The 27,941-nt window shown below is 44.8% G+C and overlaps 1 protein-coding gene across 6 annotated transcripts in view; it reads right to left on the bottom strand.

The window, feature by feature from the left end:
* Positions 1 to 27,941, bottom strand: part of PTPRG (protein tyrosine phosphatase receptor type G) — a 605,523-nt gene that overhangs the window by 195,434 nt on the left and 382,148 nt on the right. For all 6 annotated transcript variants that reach the window (XM_054036350.1, XM_054036352.1, XM_054036347.1 and 3 more), the window contains exon 5: positions 18,358 to 18,453. In XM_054036350.1, coding sequence (XP_053892325.1) covers positions 18,358 to 18,453 — 96 coding nt within the window. The remainder of the gene's footprint in view (positions 1 to 18,357; positions 18,454 to 27,941) is intronic.

Below are 27,941 nucleotides of genomic sequence, written 5' to 3'. Positions count from 1 at the left end.
GGAAGATACGGGAATTGCGATAGCTGACATGAGAGGTCAGGGCTACGATAATGGTGCCAACATGAGAGGAAAGAACAGAGGAGTGCAGACATGCATCCGAGAGTTAAACCCTCGAGCTTTTTTGTCCCGTGAAGTTCTCATTCATTGAACTTGGTGGTCAGTGATGCAGCATCAGCTTCTAGTGAGGGTGCTGAATTTTTTAATGTAATTCAAAGCATCTATGTATTTTTCTCTGCATCAACTCATCGATGGCAAATTTTGAAGCAACATCTGGGAACATCCTCTCTGACACTGAAACCAGTGAGTGCCACATGATGGGAAAGTTGAGTGGAGGCAATAAAGCCTATCAAACACCAAATTGGGAAAATAGATGATGCCATAGTTGCCATTATGGAGGATAATGCTATGATGGGAACTATTCATGGGAGAACAGTGGCAGAGGGAAATGGAATCACCAGAAACATACATAACTTCAAATTTCTGTGTGGCTTAGTGTTGTGGCATGACATACTGTTTGAAACAAATGTTGTAAGCAAGACACTCCAAGGTGTTGCCCTTGATATATCTGGAGCAATGGAACAACTGGACAAAGCAAAGTCATACCTACAGTCTTACCGGTCAGATGAGGGATTTCAGTGCACAGAAGTTGGCAGAGGAACTTCACACTGATGCTATTTTCCCACCCATTCAAGAATACAAGAGTCACCAAAGAAGAAGACATTTTGATTACGAGGCACGGGATAATCCCATAAGAGACCCCAAACAACAATTCAAAGTTGAATTCTTTAACCAGGTGCTAGATTTTGCAATACAGTCAGTTGAAGAACGTTTCATGCAGCTCAAGGAACACAGCAGTATATTTGGGATATTGTATGATATTCCAAAACTCCTCACTATACCCGAAGAAGACCTACACCAGCAATGCAGGGCACTAGAGACAGTGTTGACACATGATGACATTCGTGATATTGATGCGAGTGATTTAGGTGATGAACTGAAAGCCCTTTCAAGATACATTTCAGCTGGATCAACTCCAAAGGCTGTTCTGGAATATATATGCACAAATAAGATGACCACCCTCTTTCCAAATGCTTTTGTTGCTCTGCGCAGACTTCTAACATTTCCTGTAACAGTTGCCAGTGGAGAACGCAGCTTCTCCAAGCTGAAGTGAATAAAAACACATCTACGCTCCACAATGACACAGGAGAGGCTGGTCGGCCTTGCAACCATCTCAATAGAGCATGAGCTGGCCCAGACTGTGGACCTTCAGGAAGCAGTTGTTCAAATCTTTGCAACCAAGAAGGCACGGAAAGCTCCACTTTGATTATTCAAACAGATGAAAAATGCCAGTGTTTTCTATGCCGACAAGAAAAGTTACATTTGCTGTTCAGGTGTTTGAAAGTTAAGTGTTACTTAACATTTTTGAACAAGGCATTTTAAGTTGTTAGTTCTCTTTTATTGGGGTAGGTAGCAGAGCAGTACCATGAGAGGAGCAGAACAGGAAGTAGGCAGAATTGAGACCTTTCAAAATTTTGGCCCGAGCGAGGGGGCATGGGGGCATCATTTGAGCTCCCAGCCTCAGGTGCCAAAATGTTGTGGGCTGGCCCTTAGACTCGGCACAAGCTATGGTGTCAAATATGAGGGGGTAGCCGTGTTAGTCTGTATCCACAAAACCAACAAGGAGTCTGGTGGCACCTTAAAGACTAACAGATTTATTTGGGCATAAGCTTTCATTTTACCCATGAAAGCTTATTCCCAAATCTGTTAGCCTTTAAGGTGCCATTGGACTCCTTGTTGTTTTCACAAGCTATGATAGTTCAAAGAGAGATGATGCTTTATTCAAGGTTCTATCAATTTCTTCTCTCGCTGATAGAAACAGGATCAGGTTTAAATAGAACTGTAATTTGGAATTTCATATTCATATTGAAGAAACAATTGCTGATTATCCCAGGGGAGGAGGAAGGGCTCTTTGGGAGGCAGAGTAAACAGGTGGAGTCCACCAACCCTGCAGTACAAAAGACACAAAGAGGAGCATAACAGGGATGTGAACCTTGCACTAGCAGGGGCCATAGATGATTGATAGACATCTGTGCTCCCAATGAGGGAGTTCCTCGACCTTTCAGTATGGAGCCAGACTATTAAGAAATGCATTTGTTCATGCAGCATTGACGTTTCTTAGCCTACACACACACAGAGAGAGTATGTGTTTTAAAATGTGTTAGTAAAATGGTGCATAAAAAATACCTCTTTCAGTGAGACAAAAATGTAAACAGTCTAAAATTATAATTTGTTAACAAAGCATAAAATGCAAGAAGCATTAAGTGTTGCTATAGTTAGGGAATATCTAACTAATTTGTTCTTTTATTCTGATAATTATAATCAGCAGGCATCCTAGTTATCAATCTTCCCTAAACCACACAGGGTGTGAGATAATATGACTGCTATGATTGACTACTGTAATTTTTACATATTAGACATCTAAGTATTGGTAGCAGGAGTCTGCTAACGAAACACCCATGAAGTATATTCTATCCATGTAATGATTTTTATTGTATGGCCACAAAATTAATTTCTATTATTAAAGGCAAGCCATTCATTACTCACAGAGAACCAAATTACTAAGTTTAGGACGCTGACATTAATAGACAATATAAATAATAGACACTGTAACTACTTAATGCTAAACAATCTGTTCCACCTTGTATTTAGCTGTGACACTCTGAGCACCTTACCTCGGAGACCTGGAGAAGAGCTCTGTGTAGCAAAAAAGCTTGTCTCTTTGGTCAGAAGTTGATCCAATAAAAGCTATTATCTCATTTACCTTGTCCCACTATAAATATTCCTATGCTAACTCCACTCCCCAGCCTTTAAGAAAAATACAGGGGCAGTGATTCAGTAAGGAAAAATTAAGATATGAACTCCTTCTCAATGAGTTTTTATGGGAAATAATTCAAAAACAGAACATCTTTTAAAATAATGGGATAATTAAAGTAATTCAATGTAACAAATTAAGATATACCGTATATACTCGCTCATTAGCCTGTTCATTTATAAGCCGACCCCCCAAGATGGCTAGGTAAAAATAGCAAAAACTGTATGACCCTTTCATAAGCCGACCCTATATTTCAGGGGTTGGCAAACTTTGGCTCCCGGCCCGTCAGAGTAAGCCGCTGGCAGGTCAGGACGTTTTGTTTACTTGGAGCATCTGCAGGCACGGAGCCCCTCAGCTCCCAGTGTTCGTGGTTTGCTGTTCCCAGCCAATGGGTGCTGCGGGAAGAGCCCATTGGCTGGGAACGACGAACCGCAGCCACAGGGATCTGAGGGGCTCCGTGCCTCCAGATGCTCCAAGTGAACAAAACTACAATGTATTAGGCATTCAATTCAATGATTCCATGGAGTTTAAAATCATCAAATTTTGGTGTAGACCCATTTATAGGCCAACCCCTGCTCTTTGATGCGTCATCTCTTTACCAAAAATATTCGGCTTATGAACGAGTATATAAGGTAAGTCATTGACACAAGGCAAAAAACAAATGTCATCCCAATAGGAATTATTAATTCTATTACATTAATTGATTAATAATCACTTGGAAAAGCAAAGACGCTGAAAGTCAAAAATAAAGACACCCATTCTGACAGGCAAAGGAACATGAAAGTGTAGGAGCATAGGAGTCTATTCTCTGTGCAATGCTCATGACGAACTCATGATTAGAGTAAATGAGAGTCAGTTCAATACACCGAGAAGAGAAGATACCCCATCAAATGTTAGAGGTGGATTCAAATCTAAATCTAGAGTCTTTTCTCAGTTGTGAAACAGCTTACCAGTTTTCCATTCCTATCATCAGTAATGTTGGCATTTTCATTAAAAAAATCAACCCGATGGAATATGCTGTCTCACTAAAAGCAGGAAATAGCAAAAAGTCATTAGACAACCAGTCACCAATGTAAACTACCCTCTCTGTTAACATACCAGAAAGAGAGAAATGAAAGTCTACGGTGATCGTTACCATCTCAACACAGGCCTTCATTAGAACCTAAGGAGAGATCTACAGCGAATTAAAGAAAACACACCATTCATTCCTCTCTCTGATTATGGATAAGTTGCATTTATGTAGATGTATCTGAAATTAAAAAAAAAAATAAAAAAAATCAAGCCCGAAGACTGACTGTGCATTCTGCTATTTTGCTAAACATAGGAGAGAGAATTACATTCTGTCACTCTGTGTATAGAGCATGAGCTTATAAAGTCTGACCCTATAACCAGGCTTTAATTGAAGGTTTTACATTCTGGAGGTCATCTGTTCATGGTCTTGGGTTTCATACTCCTGTGCCCTACTGAAAAATACCATGAAACAATTTATAAAGCAGGAGAAAGGAGGGTAAAATGATTGTTTGGGCCTTATGGAAGATAAGTGCACATAAGGTAAATTATCTTTCTGCACTGCACAGTCTGCCTGTGGATAGAAAAGTTTCAACACAGCAGGATGCAACCATCATGTTCTCAAGATTGCAATGCCTCTTGGCAGAACACAGGCAAGCATAAGCGGAGAGACGCCTTTGATTCCAAGAATGGTCAGTTTCAGCAGTCTTGTCAGTCTGCCTCTCTCACTCATACACATACGTGTGAACACCACTGCACTCCAACCATGCTCATCACAGTCTTTCTAAATTGATCAGTATGAACTACTTCTAAAGGATAATCACTAGGAATGCACCACCACATGAACAATAGAGCCTAAACCCACACTCCTCTGAGGACGGATGGGAGTTCCGGTTGTGTGAGGTATATGGGATCAAGCCTTTAGAGAACTCTCGGGAATTAGGCTAAAGTAACTCTGGCAATGTTTGTAGCATCAGTATTTTCCACTGCATCAAAAGAACATCTGAAGCTTAACAACTAAATTTAAGGCTTCGATGGGCGTTGTTTGCTCAGCACTCTGGACAATTAGGCAACCTATTTAGGAGCTAAAATATAGCTTTAGCATTTAGGCTCCCCCTCCCCTGCTCACCCCCCAAAACCAAGAACAACTGTAGACATTTGTTTTAATACTAAAACTTTCCCTTATTATAGCAATCCCAAACAAAGACACTCAATTAAGATACAGTTGCAAATGTTCAGCACTCAGAAGTCAAGAAACACCAAAGTTACCATCACATTTATTTAGATACCTAACAGTGAAGGCTGGAAAATGTCCAATCCCAACCGCCTCCCCACCACCACTACAGAAAATTTCGACAAGTGATAAAAAAAACTCTGGTTTTGGTTGGAATTTTGAGGAAAATTCCATAAAAATGTGCACTTCATTCCAATCCTAATTTTTGCAACAAAAAAATTTCAGTTCAAAATTTGGGATCAGCCCTAGGGTTTAACTGTAGGCACCCACGTCTGAAAATTTTAGCCACAGAGACAAATCCTGGGAGCTGTTCGGTGCCTTCCACCTACTGAAGCCAACACTAGTTGAGGATATTAATTAGGCACATCTCAGGATCTGCTGTTTAAACTTTTTGTATGGTAAGAAATCATCTTTTTCAGGCCTGTATTTTAATAATTTTCTAGGCAACTATGTCCGCTAAAGGTAAGATATTTTTCCTTCTGTAGAGATGCGCCTTTGAACTGAAAATTCCAGTATCTCATGAGCTCTTTCTTAGAAAAATACACCTGCAGAGCTGTTTTAACAGTGTATATCTTCTATGATTTGTTTGTCTATTTATGTTTTTCATACGACCCATCCTTTAACTGTTTAGAAGTTCATAGATCACATGGCCTGAAGGAACCACTGTGACTGCCTAGTATGACCTCCTGTATAACACAGATCTTAGCACTTCTTTTAAATATTAATTGGAGGAATGGGACTGGGACCTGGTTCTCTCTCCTCCCAGGTGAGTGCCCTCATGCGCCTTCTGGCCCAATGACTATTTAATTATTTACCTACAGCAGAACTGCTTCAACAGGAGAGATTGAGTGCCCAGTCCTAGAATCCCCCATTGCCCAGTGATTAGTGAACTCACCTGCAAGATGGGAGGTCCATGTCCCACAGCAGACAGGGTGGGAATTTTTAACCTTGGTCTCCCACAGCCTCGGTGAGTGCTCTAACCACTGGGCTAACAGTTATAAGGGGGGCAGAACCATCAACCACCATCATTTTTCTTGAAAAACAGCTGACCTGGCGTAGGTACCCAACTCCAAAGAGGGTTCACAGTAGGCGCCTCCCTCCAGCCCAGAGTTAGCTGCCCGACACCTTTTGAGGGCCGGGCATAGGCCACACGCCTCTCCTCAGCATATCCTGCTGGCAGGGCCGGCTCCAGGCACCAGCCAACCAAGCACGTGGGGCGTGGCAGCGCTCAGGTTTTTTTTTTTTTTTTTTGGTTCGGTGGGGCAGCACTGGAAGGTCTTTTTTTATTGTTTTTGTTTCTGTCGGGCGGTGCTCGGAGGGGGGGCTTGGGCAGCGCGGCACTCGGGGGGGGGGGGGGTTTCGGGTGGCGCAGCCCTCGGGGGGACAGGGGCTTGGGTGACACAGTGCGGGGGGGGGGGCTTCAGGCGGCGCGGCACTCGGGGGCGTGGGGGCTTGCACAGTGCGGCACTGGGGTGGGCTTTGGTGGCACGGCGCTCGGGGGGACGGGGCTTTGAGCAGCGCGGCGCTCGGGGGGGCTTGTGTGGCGTGGCGCTCGGGGGGGGGCTTCGGGCAGCGCGGCGCTCGGGGGGGCGGGGGCTTGTGTGGCGTGGCGCTCGGGGGGGCGGGGCTTCGGGCAGCGTGGCGCTCACAGGGCGGGGGGTGTTACGGCGGAGCGGCACTCTTTTTTTTTTTTTTTTTTTTTTTTGCTTGGGACGGCAAAAAAGTTAGAGCCGGCCCTGCCTGCGGACTAGCTTAGGTGGCTCCCCACTCAGCTTGCTGGATTTTGTGAATCTCATTCTCAGGTGCCGGACTCTCCCCGTGCATTGTACAGGGTAACTCTGCCAGGGCTGTGAATTCCACCAGGCCACAGGGTGCCTAAAAGTCAGGCCCTGCAACCCTCAGCACTGCAGCATCTCAGTCCCCCTTGGGAGTTCCACCTTGGGTGCCTAGCTGCATCTTTGGGGGTCTAAAATACCTTGTCGAGATACCAGCACAACTCATCATTATAGAGATATTTAAGCAGCCGAAAAGCATTTCTAAAAACGGTTTAAAAATTCGTTTTTATTGGATCTTCTGTATTTGTTTAGCTATGTGCGATGTATTAACTAATCACTGCTGTTTTCTTTTTAAATGGCAAAACAGATTTATATACTCTCCTTGTGGAAATAAGAATTCTGTTACCTCCTCCTGAATTTCTGCACTATCGAATATTTAACGGGTGCTTAGGGATTCAGTATTGTGTCTTTCACAGCAGTAATCAAGGGCTGAAGTACTCTCTACTATAATGAATCCACTGTATGCTTGGAAGATGAATATTTCAAATGCAAAAGCAATATGTTTGTTTTGAACACATTTCAGTTTGGTTTTAATAAAGCAAGTAGTGAAGTGTGCAATGAATTACATTGTGATACGGTTTAAAAAAAAGAGCAGCACAATATCCCAGAATGCATTTAATCCATGTAACTATTCATTTGAAATGTGACTTGTACATATGTTTCATATGAACTAATATGAGTGGCAAGTATCAGAGGGGTAGCCGTGTTAGTCTGAATCTGTAAAAAGCAACAGAGGGTCCTGTGGCACCTTTAAGACTAACAGAAGTATTAGGAGCATAAGCTTTCGTGGGTAAGAACCTCACTTCTTCAGATGCAAGTGAGGTTCTTACCCACGAAAGCTTATGCTCCCTATACTTCTGTTAGTCTCAAAGGTGCCACAGGACCCTCTTTTGCTTAATATGAGTGGCTGGCTCAAGGACTATTAAGGGGATTTGTGACCTGTCACCACTTGGTTGCCAGGTCACACCCTGTTCACACTGCAGTAACTGGGGCCCGGATCCCGCAAAGTATGTGAAGCATTAGTTTAACCCATAAATAGTCCCATTGAACTTAAGCCTTTAAATTAAGCCTGTGCTGAATGGAGACCTAGTAGAGGCTGAGACCTGGTCTACATTACAGAGTTAGGTCGACACAAGGCAGTTTACGTCGACCTAACTATGTAAGCGTCTACATTTAAATTTCACTCCTGCCGATGTAATTCCCCCACTACGCCAACTTAATAACTCCACCTCCATGAGAGGCATAGAGTCAATGTACTTAGGTCACCGCCGGGTCTCTGCAGACACTGCGTTGCTTTTACATCAACTGTTACTGGCTTTCAGAAGCCATCCCACAATGCCCCAAACTGGGAGTACAATCGGTACAAGTGCTCCTGGTGAGGACGCGCATCGTCGACGCAAGGATCAAAGTGTAGACACACGCAAGCGATGTAATTACTCTGGTGGCTGTATGCTGCCGTAAATTAGATTGATTTAATTTTGTAATGTAGACATGCCCTGAGATGTGATTCTTTAGATATTTGGTGGTTGTGGATATTTCAAATGTGAAACAACCTGGTTTCACTCCAAATCACAGTAGTAGACTAGTGCGCACATCACTAAAATGATCACCACTGAGATTAGAGAGACAAGGTGGGCGAGGTAATATTTTTTATTGGACCAGCCTCCGTTGGAGAGAGAGACACGTTTTCAAGCCACACCGAGCTCTTCTTCAGGTCTGGGAAAGGTACTCGGAGTTTCACAGATAAATAAAGTAGAACAAATTGTTTAGCATAAGCAGGTAGCACATATTGTAAGGGACCATTCAAGATAGAGTGGCCTATTAACACCTCTGCAGTCATAGGACAAAAAAGGGGGAGTTGTGGGTTACAGATTGTTGTAATAAACAGTAAATCCAACACATTATTTTTGTCCTATGACTACAGAGGTGTTAATGGACTACTCCACTTCAGAGGTCCCTTAAAATTTGTGCTAACTACCTGTTCCACATTGTATTTAGCTGTAAAGCTTGAAATATCTTTCCCAGACCTGAAGAAGAGCTCTGCTGCAAGCCCCATTCCAGAGCCTGGCAGCTGCGAAACACCATCATCCAAAATCCCTGGTCAGAGCCATCCTGCCACCCTTAGGGAAGGTTGCCATGAACTCCATCATCCCCAACTGCCAACTGTGATCGGACATCGTCATCACCAATGAGGACCGGAAGATCATCATGGTGGATGTCACAGTGCCCTTTGAGAACATGACCCCGGCCTTCCACAATGCCCAAGCTCGAAAGGTGGAGAAATACGCCCCTCTGGCCGAAACCTTGAGAGCTAAGGGTTACCAGGTTCAGACACATGCGCTGATCGTCTGTGCCTTGGTTGCATGGAACCCCAGTAATGAGCGAGTGTTGAGGGAATGTGGAATCGGTCAACGTTACACTCGGCTGATGCGGCAACTCATGGTGTCAGACGCCATCAGGTAGGGTTACCATATTTCCTCATTTAAAAAAAGAGGACACTCCATGGGGCCAACAGCTAAGGACAGCGGGGCCTACTGTTACAACTGGTCAGGAAGTGGTTTTCGTCCCTGTGAGAAACCTTCAAACAAAGTGAAAAACTTTTCCTTTTCATCTAAATTTTTCTTCACAAGATTTTGAGTTTTCACCCAAAAGGTGAAAGCCCCCCCCCCCCAAAAAGAAAATTTTTTTTTCAACTCAAGCCCAAAACTTTTCTCAGTTTTCAGCTAAAAACCTTCAGTTGATTGTTTTTGATTTTTCAATGAAACCCCAAAGAGATACTTGGAATATAGACATTTCCTGCAGAAGTTTTCATTTTGATGATAAAGCCCTTTCAACTGAAAACATTTCAAATGAAAATTTTGACCAGGTGTACACACCACAACCCTGGCAGATGAGAGAAGCAGTTCACCACCCACCTCATTCTGCTGGGAGAGCTACTGAAGAGCTCTTTTAAAATAATCAGAATGTACAGGTGACCAGTTTCTGAAGCCATCTACCTCCCTTCTTGGTGGGCCAACTGCTGGGATTCATGGCCCCACTGGGGGTCAGGGAAGAGACAATAAGGTCCAGCCTAGGATGGTCTGATCTGAGTTCTCCTCACACCTGAGTATCCTGTGAGAGAGTGATCATCTTTTATTCCTGGCTAAACTGGCACTGCTAACCGAAAGTGTGTGGGTAGATATTATGGGATGGTACAATACCTGAGCACTTATAAACCTTCAGGTTAGGCCAAACACGAACATTCAAAGAGCACATCAAAAAGCTGAAAAAGAAAGTGAACCCCTGCCAGGAATTGTGTATGCCAAAAACTGGCCATCCCAAAATGGGGCACTGACCCCAAAACACTCCGAGCAACCTGTCTTGCCCTGTGTTACTCAGCCACGGAGAGCCGTGTCCCTCTCATGCTCGAGCCATGCACACAAAAACGATACTGAACTTAATCCTGCAGCCTCATCACAGGGACTTTGAAACCATTTCTCACACTGTTGCTATACTGCCTCACGGGGACTGCACCTGCATCAGTGAGAAGGGATGCACTCAGTGAAAAGGAAAGACAAAAACAGGTGCGTGATCCAAGACATTCACAGCATGGACACGGTCCTTGATGAGCTGAGCCAAATCTACTGTTGTTTGTATGCAAGTAATTACTGTATTCCCTTATAGATACAGTATTTTTCTTGAATGCTGCTTAACGTGAGGTTATGGTCAGGACAGCAATTGTGTACAATGGCACCTTTTCCCTCACTGTATCTGCTCCGATGTCTTCAGCATCTTGCTATACATATGCGAGACATGGATGCTAAGAAATCAGGACATTCAGAGCAGGGTGGATTTGATTTAAATCAAATTGATTTAAATCACTAGTCAGGAAGACTCAATTTAATCATGTATTTCTACATAAAAGTGCATTCTTGTTGGTCATTATAACCTTAATACATATTCTTCACAACTCTGAGATAGAGGAGACCCAAACTGGGTCTCTTTTATGGCCTGTTGCCTAGGGTTACCATATTTTGTGCCTCCAAATGGAGGACACCCCTAGGGGCCCCAGCCCCGCCCCCGCCCCAGCCCCGCCCCCTCCCGAAGTCTCCGCCCCCTCCCCTGCTTCCGCGAAATTTGAGTCGGGAAGCCTGTAGCAGGTAAGGGGTGGTGTGGGGGGAGGAGGCGCGGCCCAGGCTGGCCCCATGGAGGCGGCCAGCCTGGGTCGGCTCGGGCCCTGGGGTGCCGGCCCCGGCCCACCACCCCCGGCCCGCCCAGCACTGCCGGCCCGGCGCACCCCCCGGCTCCCGGCCCCGCGGACCCCCCGGCCCAGCGGACCCCTCCGGCTCCCGGCCCCGCGGACCTCCCGGCCCCCCGGCTCGCGGCCCCGCGGACCCCCCGGCTCGCGGCCCCGCGGACCCCCCGGCCCAGCGGACCCAGCGGACCCCCCGGCTCGCGGCCCGGCGGACCCCCCGGCTCGCGGCCCGGCGGACCCCCCGGCCCGGCGGACCCTCCCGCGGCCCAGCGGACCCTCCCGGTCCCGCGGCCCAGGGGAGCCCCCGGCCCCCCCGGCTCGCGGCCCCGCACTGGCCCCCGGCCCCGCGGACCCCCCGGCTCGCGGCCCAGCGGACCTCCCGGCCCAGTGGACCCCGCGGCCCAGCGGAGCCCCCGGCTCACGGCCCCACGGACCCCCCGGACCGGCACCGCGCCCCCGGCTCCCCGCCCGGCCCCGCGCCCACCCCGGACCGGCACTGCGGACCCCGGCCCGGCACCGCGCGCCCGGCCGGGCTCGGCACCATGCCCGCGGCCCCGGCCAAAGAGCCCTCCCGATTTTCCCGGACATGCCCGGCTTTTGGGGATTTCCCCCCGGACGGGGATTTGAGCCCCCAAAAGCCGGACATGTCCGGGAAAATCCGGACGTATGGTAACCCTACTGTTGCCATAGATTTTTCCCATCTAGTGAGAGAATGGTATGGTAGATCTCAAATCAAAGAAGGTTACGCTCAGAAAGACCTCAAGACTTCTGGAATATGCTGCTCAAACAGTTTCACTTTTGTTTTTACTGCCTGTTCCTCCCTTCTCACATTTATCTCCAGACTTCTTCTCCTTGTCCAGATCTATTCCGCCCCCAACAATCTTCTATTCATTTAACTTTTTGAAACTTTGCACTTTTAGAGAGAGGTAAGGCATTGACTATGTGTACACAAATTTGCAGAGGGACAATAGGGGTGAAGTCTGTTATTTCTCACTTCTAGATATTTATTTATTTATTTACAAACTTTTTTTGCTGTTAACAAGCATGTTATCTCTGGAGACCCAAATCCACAGTTTGAGAACTGCAAAACTAAGTAGCTCTGATGGTATCTTCTAGACTGAGCACTGAGTCCCATTGGGTAGATAGAAAGGTAACCTAAATAATCTATACAGAAGCCCCTGGAATCCCATAAGATTGGGTCCCTAATCCATGAACTATTGGAACTCATTTACAAAACTTTTCTTAAACATAACATGACTACATTGTTTCACACTATAGAATTAGAATTTAAAATCCCTATTCCATGATGAGATATCTTTGAGCTATAATGTAACTTAATTAAAACGATCTTTAGACAGGTTTTTTCCTCAAAAAGCATTTTATTCAAAAAAGTCTGATTTAAATAAAAAAAATCCAATTAAAAAAATTTTTTTTAAATCATTGATTTTTATCCACCCTGATTCAGAGGCTTTCTGCCTTCAATTTGAAATGCTACAGGCAATTGATGTGCATTAGCTCTACCTCCTATATGACTAATGAGGAGGTAACTGCCCAAATGTACCACATAAGTGGAGAGAGACCTGATATTATCAAGACAATCAGACAAGCAAACTTGAGTTTGTCGGACATGGGAGCAGAGGAAGATTGCCAAAGCAAGGTTTGCAGGGACTAGTGCCAGGAGCAGGGGGCACCTGCCATGAATGTGACAATGAGAATGACTGGCTGGGATGCAGTATGGGGCACTTCTCAAGGCTCTGTGAAGACAGCGAATCATGGCGGGAAATTGCTGGCCAATTCTTCCCATGTGTTTTGTTTACTGTGCCCTGTGATGACATTTTTGGTGCTTTGCACTATGAGAGAATAGATGTATGTCTGTGTCTGCTCCCTATGCATCCAAGGAGATTAATCGGCTAATTTTTAATGACAAAAGTGAGTTTTGACTTCTATTAGGAGCACAGAGCCAACTCATCTGTGGGAGAGTCAGCTGGATTCTTTCCTGCCTTGTGCATCTCCAACAAGCTGCCAGGGTGAAATTTGATCAAGGCTGATCAGGGCTTAAGTCAGACTTAAATTGCACACAGGCCTCATGCTGGCCCTCTGCATGGGGGGGAATTTCAAATCAAACGCACAATATTGGCTTTCAGATCCCAGTTTGAGATCGCAGTCTGGCAGTCAGAAAAAACACTGCTTTACTTGCAAACTGAGAACATCTGATATGGAGTCCTTGAGAAACAATCAACATGGAACTCCCCATGGTATTATTTTCAGAGAATCATTTTTCAGGAGTATAACCACACTCAAACAAACTCAGATTAACACCTATGAATGCATGCTGCTTGCACCTGCAAGAATTTCTCATTCAACTTAACCTTGTAATTTTATTCACTCATGAGGTCAACTACCCTGACAACATTTAAAATAATAATAATAATAATCATAAGGCTTGAGATAAAGTCTCTGAAAGCAATGAGAAAAATACAGACTTCATCAGCACTCATTACAACCAAGTTCTAATTGCTTCAATTTAGTCAAGTTCGGATCCAATGTACTATACTTGGAAAGTGCCCTTGAAACATAATGAATTCAATAAGGAAAATTCTTATATGATCTAAGTTAAATTATTAAAAAGGAGGAAAAGAAGGGTTCTTAATTATTTAATGTTTCACCAATAATTATATAGCTCAGTATAATATTCACTTACTGGGGAACCTGAATTTAGAAGGAACATTTGTGAATATCAGTCAAGCACAAAACACCTGCCAGACCATAAATTCAGTGTGGTGCACACACAAATCCAGTCTAACACTGCATTAAAACCTTAGGAATAATGGCAAACCCTAGCAAATCCATTACACGATACAATATTTATGTAGAAAAATAGGCACTATTTAATTTTCTTTTTGTATTTAAAAAACAAGCTTTGTCCCATAATTAATCCAACACTTAGAAACATATTCCTAGGTGGTGAAGAGAGTTTGAGAACCGCTGCTCTAGAGTAGCCCTGATTAGGAAGAGCTGTGTCTCATTGGTGGATGAGGTTGGGCTGAGGAGAGCCCCGAAGGCTCCTTTGCCCATTACCCAAGAAGTGGAAAAGGCCCAGGAAGTGGTCAGGGGGAAGAGAGAGAGAAAGAAACTTTTTTCAGATGTCTCTAAAAATTCACTGTGATTATTTTTTGTATTCCTCCACCTGTAAAACCAGGTGCCTTAGTTACTGTGTGTTCCACTTTACAGGGCTCAGACGGAGCCATCAAACTCACTAAAAATAATGTAAGATAGTGCTTTAGTATTGTAAAACATCCTGATTTTAAGGTATCTTGAGCCTGGTTGAGTGCTGTGGCTCCTTGGGGGAAGCAGGGAATCCACATTTTTCAAATTTTTGAAACCAAGCGACTAAAGGATTGGAAACAATGAGTCTAATATTGGACGGGCAAGTAGTATTACACAAAAAGCAGACAGCGACATCTCGGAATTTTCTGGGCGGAAGTTAGAAAACCATTCTTCAAGGTGACTACTTGCGAGTAGTTATTTAAAACTGTGGTTCTCAAAGCCGGTTCACCATTTGTTCAGGGAAAGCCCCTGGCGGGCCGGGCCGGTTTGTTTACCTGCCGCGTCCGCAGGTTCGGCCGATCGTGGCCGTGGTTCGCCACTCCAGGCCAATGGGGGCGGCGGGAAGCAGTGTGGGCCGAGGGACGTGCTGGCCGCCCTTTCCACAGCCCCCATTGTCCTGGAGTGGCGAACCACAGCCAGTGGGAGCTGCGATTGGCTGAACCTGCGGAAGTGGCAGGTAAACTAACCGGCCCGGCCCGCCAGGGCCTTTCCCTGAACAAGCAGCGGACCGGCTTTGAGGACCACTGATTTAAAACATCAGGATCAGTAAGGTTATTTGCAAAACACCCCAAAGAGTGACGTTAAGACAGTGGCTCTCAAACTTTTTTACTGCTGACCCCTTTCACATAGCAAGTCTCTGAATGCGACCCCCATTATAAATTAATAACACTTTTTTATATATTTAACAATATTATAAATGCTGCAGGGAAAGTGGGGTTTGGGGTGGAGGTTGACAGCTCACGACCCCCCCATGTAATAACCTCGTGACCCCCGAGGGGTCCCGACCCCCAGTTTGAGAACCCCTGTGTTAAGAGAAGTATTCAGCACCTAGTAGTAGTAGAGAGGGAAACCTTCTCTTCTTTTTTTTTTTTGGTTTAAGTATGGATTCACTAGCTCCCACTCTGCGATATGCCCCAGCATGCAATATGAAGCTAGATTACAACCACAATGGAAGCCCACTGGAACAAAGAAGAAGCCTGCAGAGAGTCAGGGGTGTTTCATATTTAGATATGCAGCATGGTTTGCAAAGGTTAATAACTATTTCCTCTCCTTGGGGATATCCATTTTAATTTTACAGCTGTTTATTTTGTCTTAAATCAGATTACAAAGGTCATCTGAAGCTTTTTCTTTCTATTCAGAACCACTGAAATACAGAAGTTCCATATTTCATAATTTCCCTATCCCCTAACCCTCCAATCCTGCAAAGACTTACACATGTGCCTATGTGACCCACTGGTCAGCATGTGTCCTGCATCCCTGATCCGTAGAGCACACAAGTCTGGTCCAGCTGACAGCTATGAACTATGGCTCTGTAGCTCAAGACACTTGCTTTCAGCTCTAGAGACTCCCCAGTTCAACCCCGGGTGTTGGCCAAGATTGCAGCTGTCCTGCTTAACCTTGAAGTCAATGGGGCCACTCCAGCCGTGCCGAATTCAGCACAACTTTAAATCTTTGCAGGATCAGGGCCCAGATAGCTAGACATTTGCACAGGTGACTTGTCATCCTTTCGTACAGCTACCCTGAAGACAGTCTTCAAACGGATCCAAAAAGTGAATCATTAACACATACCTGATTTATAATTCAAACTTGGAGGCAGAAAAATTAGGAGAAAAAAAAGTTTCGTTGCAGCTCCGAGGCAGGCCTGTCATCAGGTCAGTATGCCCCAGATTTAGCTTAGTCCCCTTCTTTGGAAATGATCAGAGATCTGGGAGAGTGTTCAGCAGATTTGGTGGCTCCTGCACCACAGAAACCCAGCTGCATCATCATACAGATGTCACATCATTAAAGCCTTGCAGGCCTAGGAATCTGAAAAATGTGGATTCCCTGCTTCCCCCAAGGAGCCACAGCACTCAACCAGGCTCAAGATACCTTAAAATCAGGATGTTTTACAATACTAAAGCACTATCTTACATTATTTTTAGTGAGTTTGATGGCTCCGTCTGAGCCTTGTAAAGTGGAACACACAGTAACTCAGGCACCTGGTTTTGCAGGTGGAGGAATACAAAAAATAATCACAGTGAATTTTTAGAGACATCTGAAAAAAGTTTCTTTCTCTCTCTCTCTCTCTCTCTCTCTCTCTCCCCCCCCCCGACCACTTCCTGGGCCTTTTCCACTTCTTGGGTGATGGGCAAAGGAGCCTTCGGGGCTCTCCTCAGCCCAACCTCATCCACCAATGAGACACAGCTCTTCCTAATCAGGGCTACTCTAGAGCAATGGTTCTCAAACTTTAGTAGCTGAGAACCCCCATTTTGATTTAACATTTTGCCGTGGACCCCCAAGCCTTCCTCTGCTCAGCCCCAGGTCCCACCCCCACTCTACCCCTCCTCTCAAGGCCCCATCCCCCGCTCCAACCCTGTCACTCCTCTTTCCCCATGCATATTTCAGTGACGTCAACCCAATGGAGTATGACAATTTATACCAGCTGAGGGTCTGCCCTCTCCTCTTTCACATGGAATCTGGTCAAAATCAAAGAAAAGGAGAAGATGAGCTATATTCACTTTGGACAGCGAAGTCAGGTCTGCCCATCTAACATAAAGACGACGACACACGTTTACCCATGTGTCCCTATTCCTTTCAATGGAACAGAATCGCCTCTTCTTGCAATCACACGTCATATGTTTTAATTCAGCTTCACAAAAGTAATAAAAAGCTCAACCTACTCTTCAGGACAAACCCTCCACTTTCCCAAAGGTGTGCGATGCCTCTGAAACTCATTAGAGAAACAGGATGTACCATGAGCTTTGTTGTTCTTCTGAAAAAGGAACCTTGTGTAACCCACATACCTTCTGGGGGTGGTGTTCTGTCCCCTCTAGTGGCGCCGAGACCACTTAGAGAGTGAAAAACTAATGAGTCCGCTCTACATCCTTAGCTAAGAGCCAGTTCACTATTAGCTCATGCAGTAGAGGCTCATACACTAAATTCCAGAGGTCCCAGGTTCGATCCCACCTGCCGACAACCGGGGTCTGTCGGTGTTACAATTGCACCTGGCATTGGCCACTGTTGGAAGACAGGATACTGGGCTGGACAGACCATTGGTCTGACCCAGTTTGGCCATTCTTATGTGCTTATCTTTAGTTGTTTCACATTGTTCATTAGATACTACTCTGTGACAGCCCAGTGGGGTAAAGTTGCTTCAACACACTCGCCTCAATTTATCCTCCAGTCAGAAAAGTAAAACCTCTTTTCTGCTTTAACGTGACAAAAAAGGCCCACACTGCTGAACACCACCCCAATTTGACTTGACTTGCCAGCCATCATATGCAGCAGTCTCTATAAAGGACTGCAGTGCTCAAGTGTGCCAAACCAACAAATGAACTAACTGAACATTCATATTCTTGAAAATACATTTGAAAAAAAGAAATGCATAAATTCACACAGTTGAAAACGTGGTCTGCCCAAGAACTTGTTACCACGGCAATTCAGAATCAGAGGCTACTACAGAAAAATTGACTGAAGTTATTGATTAATCTGCTGGCAAATTATGTCTGAGTTTAAAATTTTCTACAAACAGAAGCACTTTTATATAAGTCTGTTAACATTCTGAGAACCTGAGCACCATGCTTCAGCAGCAAAGTAAGTTCCATGATAAATGTGCTCTCCAATCTGTGCACGAGTCAAGTAGCTATAAAATCAGAATAATTCATGCAAAACTTTTCATTATGTTTCTAAACATACTTATTTACATTTTAAATCACACATTAGACAATATGAAATATCTTTCATTTAGACAGGTGTGACCGAGAAAACAGATGCATCCATTAAACAAGAAACAATTCAATGAATAAAATGAATAAAAAAGAGGTGGCGAACTCTTTGGTTTTAGTACTTTAGCCACTGTATAACTTACTTGAAAAAACACAGCCATGGCTCCTATTATCCGGTTTTCTAAAATTGCTGCTCCAAAACTGTCAAAGTCATCAGGATTGTAGAAGTAAATCTGCATCTGTAAAAATTAACACAATCCAATAAATTGTCTATTCCTGTAACTTTTAACTGAGGTGACATACAGTGCTGCCCTTCAATCAGATGTTTCAAATCCAAGATAAAAAATATTACACAGCTGTATTCCTTTAACTAGCATTTTGATTAACGGCATGGCTGCTTTACTAGGACAGTAACCAGGGACCAGATTCAATGCAATGAATTTTAATAACAAACCAATGGATAAACAGCGCAGCCGGCCTGTTTAAATGGCATACCCATTTTCTGCCAGCATGTTCACATTTCTTTATTCATCACAGGCTTTTCTCCAGTTCTATTACAGCTGCTAAACAGGTTTATCCTGAAAATTTTTAACATTTTTTTTCTTTTTTTTTACAAGCAGCATTTTAATGTGGAGCGTTACTTTTTTATTTCTAAAGCAATTCATGAGATTAAAAAAGAGTATCGGTATCAATGCGTTTTTGTGAGCCTCTGATAATCAGAGCTGTCACTATGACAGTGCCATACTTTTCCCCGAGTTCAGTTAAACATCAACCAATTTTGCCTCAAGAGCTCCAGTGAAGAGCACCTTCACACCTACTCATGCGCCTTGACTAGCATCAGCACCTCGATTACAGTGTGTTCCAGTGGCAAGAACACTGGATGAGGATCAAGAGACCGAGGTTCTATTCCCAACACGGCCACTGGCCTGCTGGGTGACCTTGGGCAAGTCTCTTCACTGTTTCCTTTGCCCGTATTTGCTATTTACATTGTAAGCACTTCAAAGCAGAGACTGTTTCTTACTATGCATCTGTACAGGACACAATTCCGTCAGTTCCTAATCCCAAGGGCCTACGGTAACACGGGTACTGTACGTGCTGGTTCTGACAACGTTTCTACCCTTCCCTGCTCTCCGATGGCTCTGACAGATGGCTTGTGCTCTTCTGAGATCACGCTGTGGAACAAATCCTATCATTGCTTCTGCATACGTACCGACGCTCTCGCCTGCTTTCTGCAGCTTTGCGCATGGCAGGGCATCATGCTGCCTCAACAGGCAGGTTTCCACTACAACCACATCAAAGGCACATTTAGCCTCTTCAAAGTGCAAAATAAATCTTAATTATCTTCCTGGGATAGTTACCAGACATGTTTAGTGATTCCCAGGGTTCTGGCAGCACACACTGGTTCTAAAGGTGTGAAACTATGGCAACACCTGCACACCTAATGAAGCATTATCGTAGGGAGAAAAGAAGAGGCCCAGGTGAAGATCGATCTCTAACAGTGGAAATGAAGAAAGAAAACTACTTTGCAAATGGTTCACAACCATTGTAAAAATCCACTGGAAAATACCCTCGCCTGGGAGTGACGGAAGGTGATCCCCCCCACCGCCCGCCCCCATACCAGTGTATTTACAGAGCTCAGAGATTCTGGCAGTGTCTTACAAATGTAGTGCCTCCAGGCTTGGCCAGCTTTTGACTTGAACAAACAGACTGAGAAACATCCACTCATTGATGCTGAAATTAAAAACAATTCATTTTAAGTTGAATTGCTTAGGGTTCATTTTAACTTCTACAGACAGAAGCTCACTAGATGATGGTAAATTACATTTTACTTCCCCTTAAAACAAACAGACTACAATTGGGTATTCCTCACATAAAATATTTTAATAGACGGCCCTCGTCGGTGTTTATGAAGGAAAGTATTGTTCAGCGACTTCAGTTATATGCCAAAATCATTACAGACCATCTTTGCTCATAATATTTTAAGGAAATTAACTTTTATAATAGACTTTTGGATAATAGTGCAAATGACTTTGGTGAAATGGTCGAGTTGAGATCCTCCATCTCAGCACTGCAATTGTGGAGTCTAATCAACAGTATGTACCTGCTCTGATTACCACATGTGTTGAAACATTTTCATGGAGCTCCCCTGATGTCTTTCCACAGAGGGTGGTGTTCTTACCTGTATCAGTCAAATCAAGGGGAACAGTACTGTATGAAAAAGTATTTCCATTTGTCACACATTAACATGCCTACATGATCATATGGCTGGAAGGAATTTCGGAGTAGAGTCTTCCAGGAAATGCCATTTTTACATGTGCATGCATCACACAAAAGTAGTGTTAAGAGGAAGATAACATTGCTATGGTTAAGTACTCAAAATTCCACAGTTAAGACTGCACGTGAAACCTTTGTGCATTGGTATTATGACACAGTTTGACCACGGGATCACATACTACTTCCTCCCATAATACAATGTACTTTTTTCTGCAACTTCAGATGCATGTACATTATTTTATACTTAATATGTGTTCCATTATCAGAATGGTCTCGTATAATATTATTATGTAGGGTTACCTTACGTCCGGGTTTCCCCGGACATGTCTGGCTTTTGGGTCTTTAAATAGCTGTCCGGGGGGAATTTGTAAAAAGCTAAAAATGTCCGGGAGTTCCCCCATAACGGCTATATAAAGACCCAAAAGCGGCTGACAGGGCAGCCGCACTGGATTGAGCTGCTCACTTGGGGCCTCTCCGGCTGCGCGGGGCATAGGCACTGACTTTAGCCGGCGCTGGTGGGTGCTCACCCCCCCCCCACCTCCACCCCCATTCCAACCCCTTCCCCAAATCCCAGGCCCCGCCTCCTCCCCGGGCGTGCCGCATTTCCCCTCCACCCCCTTCCCTCCCAGACTTTTGCGCGGCAAGCCTGGGAGGGAGGGGGAGAAGCGGAGGTGAACTGGGGCAGGGGGGCGCGGGGAGGGCTGCCTGCAGCAGGTAACCAAGGGGGGAGGGGCGCACGGGAACCGCTCCCCGCCCCAGCTCACTTCCGCTCCGCCTCTGCCTGCTGCCTTGAGTGTGCAACCGCACCGCTCCGCTTCTCGCCCCCTCCCTCCCAGACTTGCTGCGCGAACAGCTGATTCGAGGCAAGTCTGGGGGGAGAGGGGGGGCGCGCGGAGACGCGGGCGGCTGCGTGCTCAGGGGAGCAGGCAGAGGCGGAGCGGAGGTGAGCTAGGGTGGGGTGGGGTGGGGCAGGGAGCGCGGCGAGTCAAAGGACAGGGAGCAGGGGAGTTGGATGGGTCAGGGGTTCTGGGTGAGGGGGCCTGTCAGAGGGAAGGGGTGTGGAGAGGGATTGGGGCAGTCAGGGGACAGGGAGGGTTAGATGGGTTGGGGGTTCGGGGGAGGCAGTCAGGGGACAGGCAGCGGTTGGATAGGCATGGGAGTCCCAGAGATGTGGTGGGGGTGTGGATAGGAGTCAGAACAGTCAGGGGACAGGTAGGGAGTGAGGTCTTAGGGGGGCAGCTAGGGTGGGGGGGGTCTCAGGAGGGGGCAGTCGGGGACAAGGCTAAGGGAAGCTTAGATAGGGGGTGGGGTCCCCGGGGTAGTTAGGGGCAGGGGTCCCGGGAGGGGGCGATCAGAGGACAAGGAGCAGGGGGGCTTGGATGGGTTGGGGGGGTTCTGTGGGGGGCAGTCAGGGGGCGGGAAGTGGGAGGGAGTGGCTAGGGGGCGGGGCTACCCCTCCCCCTCCCCTTCCCAGGAATGTCCTCTTTTTTGAAAGTTCAAACATGGTAACCCTTTATTTGAATTATTATTAATTCATATTATTATGAAACATGTTTATTACAGTGGTGCCTGAGGACCAAACAAAGCTTCACTGTGCTAGGCCCTGTACAAACCCAGGAGTAGACTGTTCCTACTCCAAAGAGCTTACAATCAAAATAGACAAGACAGACACAGAGTGGGGGAAGGGGTTGAACACACCCGCAGAACGAACAGAGAGAGAGCAGCTAATGGCAGATTAGTTCCATGATGGGGTTTTTGTTTTGTTTTTCTGAGGGGGGAGTCGTTAGGAGGGGATCAGCTACATGGAAAGCAAAGGGACGGGAGAGAAGATATTGTAGGGAGCTGGGGTGAAGAAGCCACGGCAGGGGAGAAGAGGGACACGTGTGGAGTGAAGCTGAGGTAGAGAGACTGGGCGATGGGAGGGTTGAAGCAAACAGCTAATCAGCACAAGGTACAAAAGTCCAGCAAAAACTGCAGGACATTTTCTGAATGTGTAAAGGGCTGTACTTTGGCTGCTCCTGCCAGCTGGAGTCTGGTATATCTTCACTAATAAGACATTTTACCCTAATGTTTTCTATTAGCAGCACAGACTTCCTTAGCTACAATTCAGAGAAAAGTCAATTAGCTATAAAGCTAACTTCACTGCATACATAGGTGACCTAAATATGCCAGTAAATTTTCACTATAACTCATTGTTATATGCTTAATATGTACAATGTGCAGTGCACGTTAGATATAAATGATTTTCAGGGACTCCGTCTGGCACACACGGACCAAGACTACAAGATACTACAAAAGTGTACTGAATGTTGCAGAAAAATTGCATCTTATTATAATGGAAAATATCAGAGAGTCCTGTGGCACCTTTAAGACTAACAGATGTATTGGAGCATAAGCTTTCATGGGTGAATGCCCACTTCGGCGGAGTGGGTATTCACCCATGAAATTTTATGCTCCAATACATCTGTTAGTCTTAAAGGTGCCACAGGACTCTCTGTTGCTTTTTACAGATCCAGACTACCCCTCTGATAATGGAAAATATAAGCACTAGAATATGCATTAGGGAGCAGAGTTAAGGTTGCCTGTATAAGCTTAATTGTGACATTTCCTGACTTCTGAGTGCTAGAGTAGGTAGTTCAAATGCAGATTTTTGTACGCAACTTCCTACAGGGCTATTGCTTTATTTTGAGAAAAAAAAAATTGGGAGTAAAAAACAAAAAGCAGAAGCTTATTCTCCCAGACTCTGAACCTCTTCACACTTGGAAGAAGCTGACAATCTTTACAAGTATAAATTCTGCAATCTGAAACTATTTGGCTAGACATCACCAGAGTGCCGTGTTCCATGTAGCCTTCCTGACAGCTTTACAGCCAAAAGCCTTCCCCAGTGCCAGTTCCTTCAGGCCACAAGAGCAGTGCTGCTTCTCACCCAAAATACCAGGTTTACACCAACCTTTTATGACTCCTTAACCGCTTACAAGGTCAGCAGGGGCCTAAATGGACCTTCAAAACATTTCACTGCCTAGCTCACAGGTGCGGCACAAGCTTCCTTAGCTGCCTGTTTTACATGCCTTGCAAACATTTCTCATGCAATCTGCACCATACATGAGCAGCATGAAATTTTCAGTGGCTAACTTAGTCAAATCAAAGCAAAGCTTCACTGGAACACTCAGAAGCAAGTCTCCCCTAGGAGGATTACTTCCTTGCCAGACTTCTCCCCAGAACTGCTTCGGTTGCAAGACTTTTCTTATAATGGGAAAAGTTTATATTTTTTTTCACTCCCCTTATCCTCTGAAGTAGCTGGACTGTTTTTCCTCAGACTGGAGAAAGATTCATTTTGCAGGAGAGATCAAGCCTGAGTTACAAGTGAATGAAAACAGGGGGTTAGAGTGAAACCCCTCATGTAACATTAACCCTAGATCTTGCTGTTCACACCGCAATGAAATGTGGTATGTTTTGTAGGCTGCTAGCCTGCTTCCCCAGCTCAGAAAATAATTAGTGCCATACCCAGGATGTGCTCAGGCGCTTCTTCGGTGCGCTATTTATCAGTGGCATCAACAGTCTTCCCCACAGTGCAACATAAATCCAACCGCTAAATAATTTGACCCAGGGCTTCCTTGCCAGATCCTCCCTGCTCCTAGCAACCCTTCTCCAGCCCCTTTACCTCAGGGCCTACCACATAAGCCAACCTACTTCCTGCAGCTTCCCTCCTCAGACGAGCTTTCTGTCTTTATACGAGTCAGGTGCACATCAGCCAATCACCCAACTAATTCCAAACTACTCAGCCCCAACCTGTTCTTAACAGGGTTCTCCCTCAGAAGAGGGCTGCTGCTGGCCCCAGGCCCTCCTGGTACATGTGTACACACATTGTTAGTTCTTAATGCACATCTAATGTCTATTTATCCATTTTGATTTTATTATAAGGCCTGCTGTACCCTGGACACTTCTGCCCTCGGTTTTTCAATATTGCATAATGAGTGGCTGGTTTTTAAGTTCTGTTTGGATGGTATCTTTTCGATCTGCTTCCAGGACAGAAGAGCTACAGATAGGCATCCCCATTGCCACGGATGAGGGCTGCAGAGGAGGAGAGTTTACACACAGTACAGACACTCTCAGTTAACTTCTTTCAGCACAGATGAAAGTAAAACAAAGATGAGCATTAAATGGAGCCCAAAGGGTCCAAGAGAGTTTAAAGTGATTGTGGAACCCAAGCAAGGAGACTTCTCCATAGCCGGATGCCAAGTATTTTAAAAAAATAATTAAGAGCTTTAAACAAGCTGCCAAAGCTATTGCCCCAGTGCAACCTCCCAGGACAAATTATTCTTAGATTAAAAATCAACAACAGCTCATTGTGCTGTCACAGAGGTGGAATAAAAAAATCTGTAATGGTAACAGGAATGCCAGTATGTGGATGGAGATCATCGCAATTAGCTTTCTGCTCATTCCCTTCCCTGGTCACACAGGACTAACATGCAATTTAAAGAGGGGGAAGAATAAAAAGGCTTTGTAGGCCAGCCAATTTTCTGGTGACTCAGCCAGTTAGGTGCAAAGGCAACAGTTATGTGGGTTTATTACATACTGCGTTAGAGACCCAGAATATTTTTAGAAGAATGGAACTCAAAAGGATGGCAGGTAGACAGCAACTTTGTATAGTGCATTGAAATAAAAATTCTGAAATATTTGCTTTATACAATGAAGTTAATCACTGAATATACGCATCCTTAATTATTACCTTTTGCTGCTTGTACTGTAGGAATTATTCTCAACCACTTTTACAGCTGGATTTAAAATGGCTTGCACAAAAATAAATTGTATGCTAAGACTATGAATCATACATGATTTTGTTGTTGTTATTGAGAGCCTGTATGCAGCTAATTTATTCTGTTTTAAATATGTGCACGGATTTTTAGGGAACTGGCTGATGTCATCCATTTGATTAGACATAAAAATTATCTAGGACCAGGTTCTAATCTTGATTGCAGCAGTGTAAATCCTAGATTTACTTCTCTTCTTAATATATGTAAAACTTCTGATTTGTACCATATTCTATACCTGCTTCACTGAGGGGAGAAGGACCATATGGGTTTTTTTCCCCCAATACCTTTGCAAGGGCTTGATGTATTAAAACAGAATTTTGAAAGAAAGACAGAAAGAAAGAACTGGGAGAGACACCTTTCGTCTACATAACCCCTTACTCACCAATGAGTTTTTAGGCAAGTGCAGGACTCTATTACTACCACTGTCACTCAGCATTTTACAGTGCTCAAACACACTACAAAACAAAGAAAAAGGCTTGGTCAGAAGCATTTGCAATCTGAAAAACATGATGCAAAGTTGCAAGCTGTAGGGAGTCAAAAGGGTAAACAAGAACAATGAGATCATGTGGGAGCTCATTTTTGGCATGTGCACATCTTGGAATTAGGATAAAAAATGGCCGGGTTTTTTGTTCATTTTTAATAATAGTCATTCATTGTCTATGGCAGTGGCCCCCAAACGGTGGGACGCACCCAACATTTGGGTGGGGGGAACGCAGTGGGGCCTGGGCCAGCCCCCATTGGAGCGGGGAGGGAGAGCCACCCCACCCCACTCTGCCCTCAGTTCCACTCCAGCAGCCAAGGCCACAGCTTCAGCTCCTGGCCTCCAACTGTGGTCCAGCTCCCAGCTTCCGGCCCCAGCCCTGCTCCCGGCTGTGGCTCCTGGGCCAGCCCCCACAAGCACGGTTGCCAATTTTGGTTGCACGTATTCCTGGAGGTTTCAGCACATGACATAATCTTTAATTTCTGGAGACTCCAGGGCAATTCTGGAGGCTTGGCAACCCTACCCACAAGGGGCAGGGAGGAAGCACCACCCCGCTCCTCTCCTGCTCTGGCCCCAGCCCAGCCCCCAGCCAAGGCCCCGACCCAGCTCCCAGCCCCCAGAAGAACGTGGACAGATTACGTTACGGGTAAGGAGGGGTGTGACATAAAAAGTTTGGGGACCACTGGCCTATGGGCACTGTAGAAGAGATGTGATTTGGCCTCTGTTATGCAAGAAGTCTCACAAGATGACTGTTATGTACCCTTCTGACCCCAATCCTACAAGATGCTCAGAACTCTGATGCCAATCCAGCAAGCTCTTCAATGCGTGAGCAGTCCCATTGAAGTCCCAGTAGTCAATTAATGAGTCAAAAAGAAATTAATGAGATGATTCATGTGTTAAATGCTTTGCTGGCTCAGTGCCCACACACTCAGCACCTTGAGGGTTAAGTCCTGAATGAGGAAAGAGTCGTAGTTTGGCATGCCAGGATTTTGATTTGTATTTCGAGCAATAAATATTTCCCACACCCATCTGCCTGTCCCAAACGAGGAAGTGGTGCTCTCATTTCCATAGGGTCAGTTGCTATACAGTGTGAACAAATTTGATGCTAAGGGCTGTCCGTTAGTTTCATATTATGGAGATACAAATGAATGTAATAGTTGCAGTGTTTATGCTTTCCATACCATAAAACTTTTTTGAAATTGCTTTGTACTCCGAGTAACAGCCATATGATTCACCATGAAATGAAGTCTGGAAAATCGTTTTGGATAAATGGAACTATAAATTCAATAGCATTTCTATGACAACACAGATTGCAACACTCTGCCACAAGTAAAATGTTATAAATCATTCAAAACTAACAAGAAATCAGCAATAAATCTTCTATTTCAAAACACACTACAGCCCAGCATTATAGTGTTGTGGTTATTACCTCACCCATACTTCACATTTTTGCTCATTTCCCCTTTACACTTGTTTTATCATAAACTTCTTATATTTCTTCCAAATGCAGGAAATGTTTGTAACATCTACATGTAAACAAAGTTAAAAATATTTTAAATATGGGCCACATAGGGTTCATGATTTTTTGTGCTTCTTTTCTAGTTAATTTCCTTGAACTATGACTGGATTTGTCATATTTTCTTGTTAGATGTATATTTACCAGGTTCTCTTCAGAGACTGAATGGTAAGTTTACAGTTTGACAAAGTGAGTGTGCAAAAAAAAGTGTCATTTACATGCCAAAATGATGGAAGGGTATGTGACTGTACAGCACCGATCACAATGGGGTCTTGGTACAGGAACAAGGCTCTTAAGTACTATGGTAATACAAATAATAAATAACAACTAAGAGGAGGATGTAAAATTGCAATCAGTGTCACCAACTCTTCTAATTCAATCACAAGTCTCATTATATTTGGTGTTTTTCTTAAAGCCCCAGGTCCTGGAATCATGTGATTCCAAAAGAACATCAGTTTCATTTAAAAAGATACATTTCCAGCCCTTATGGTTGAAGAGAAAAGCCAGGTAACGTGAAGTGAGTGTATTTTTATGGCACAGAAAGCAAAAGGCGAATACAAAGCACTAAACATTATTCATTATTTGAAAAGCTCATTATTTTTAAGCCAATCTTATGATTTTGGGGCCTGACTTGTGATTTTT

The sequence above is a fragment of the Malaclemys terrapin genome, chromosome 7 (assembly GCF_027887155.1).
Source record: "Malaclemys terrapin pileata isolate rMalTer1 chromosome 7, rMalTer1.hap1, whole genome shotgun sequence".
In the NCBI taxonomy this organism is placed as follows: Eukaryota; Metazoa; Chordata; order Testudines; family Emydidae; genus Malaclemys; species Malaclemys terrapin.
The sequence above is the reverse complement of the archived record's forward strand: the minus strand, read 5'-3'. Positions and strand labels throughout refer to the sequence as shown.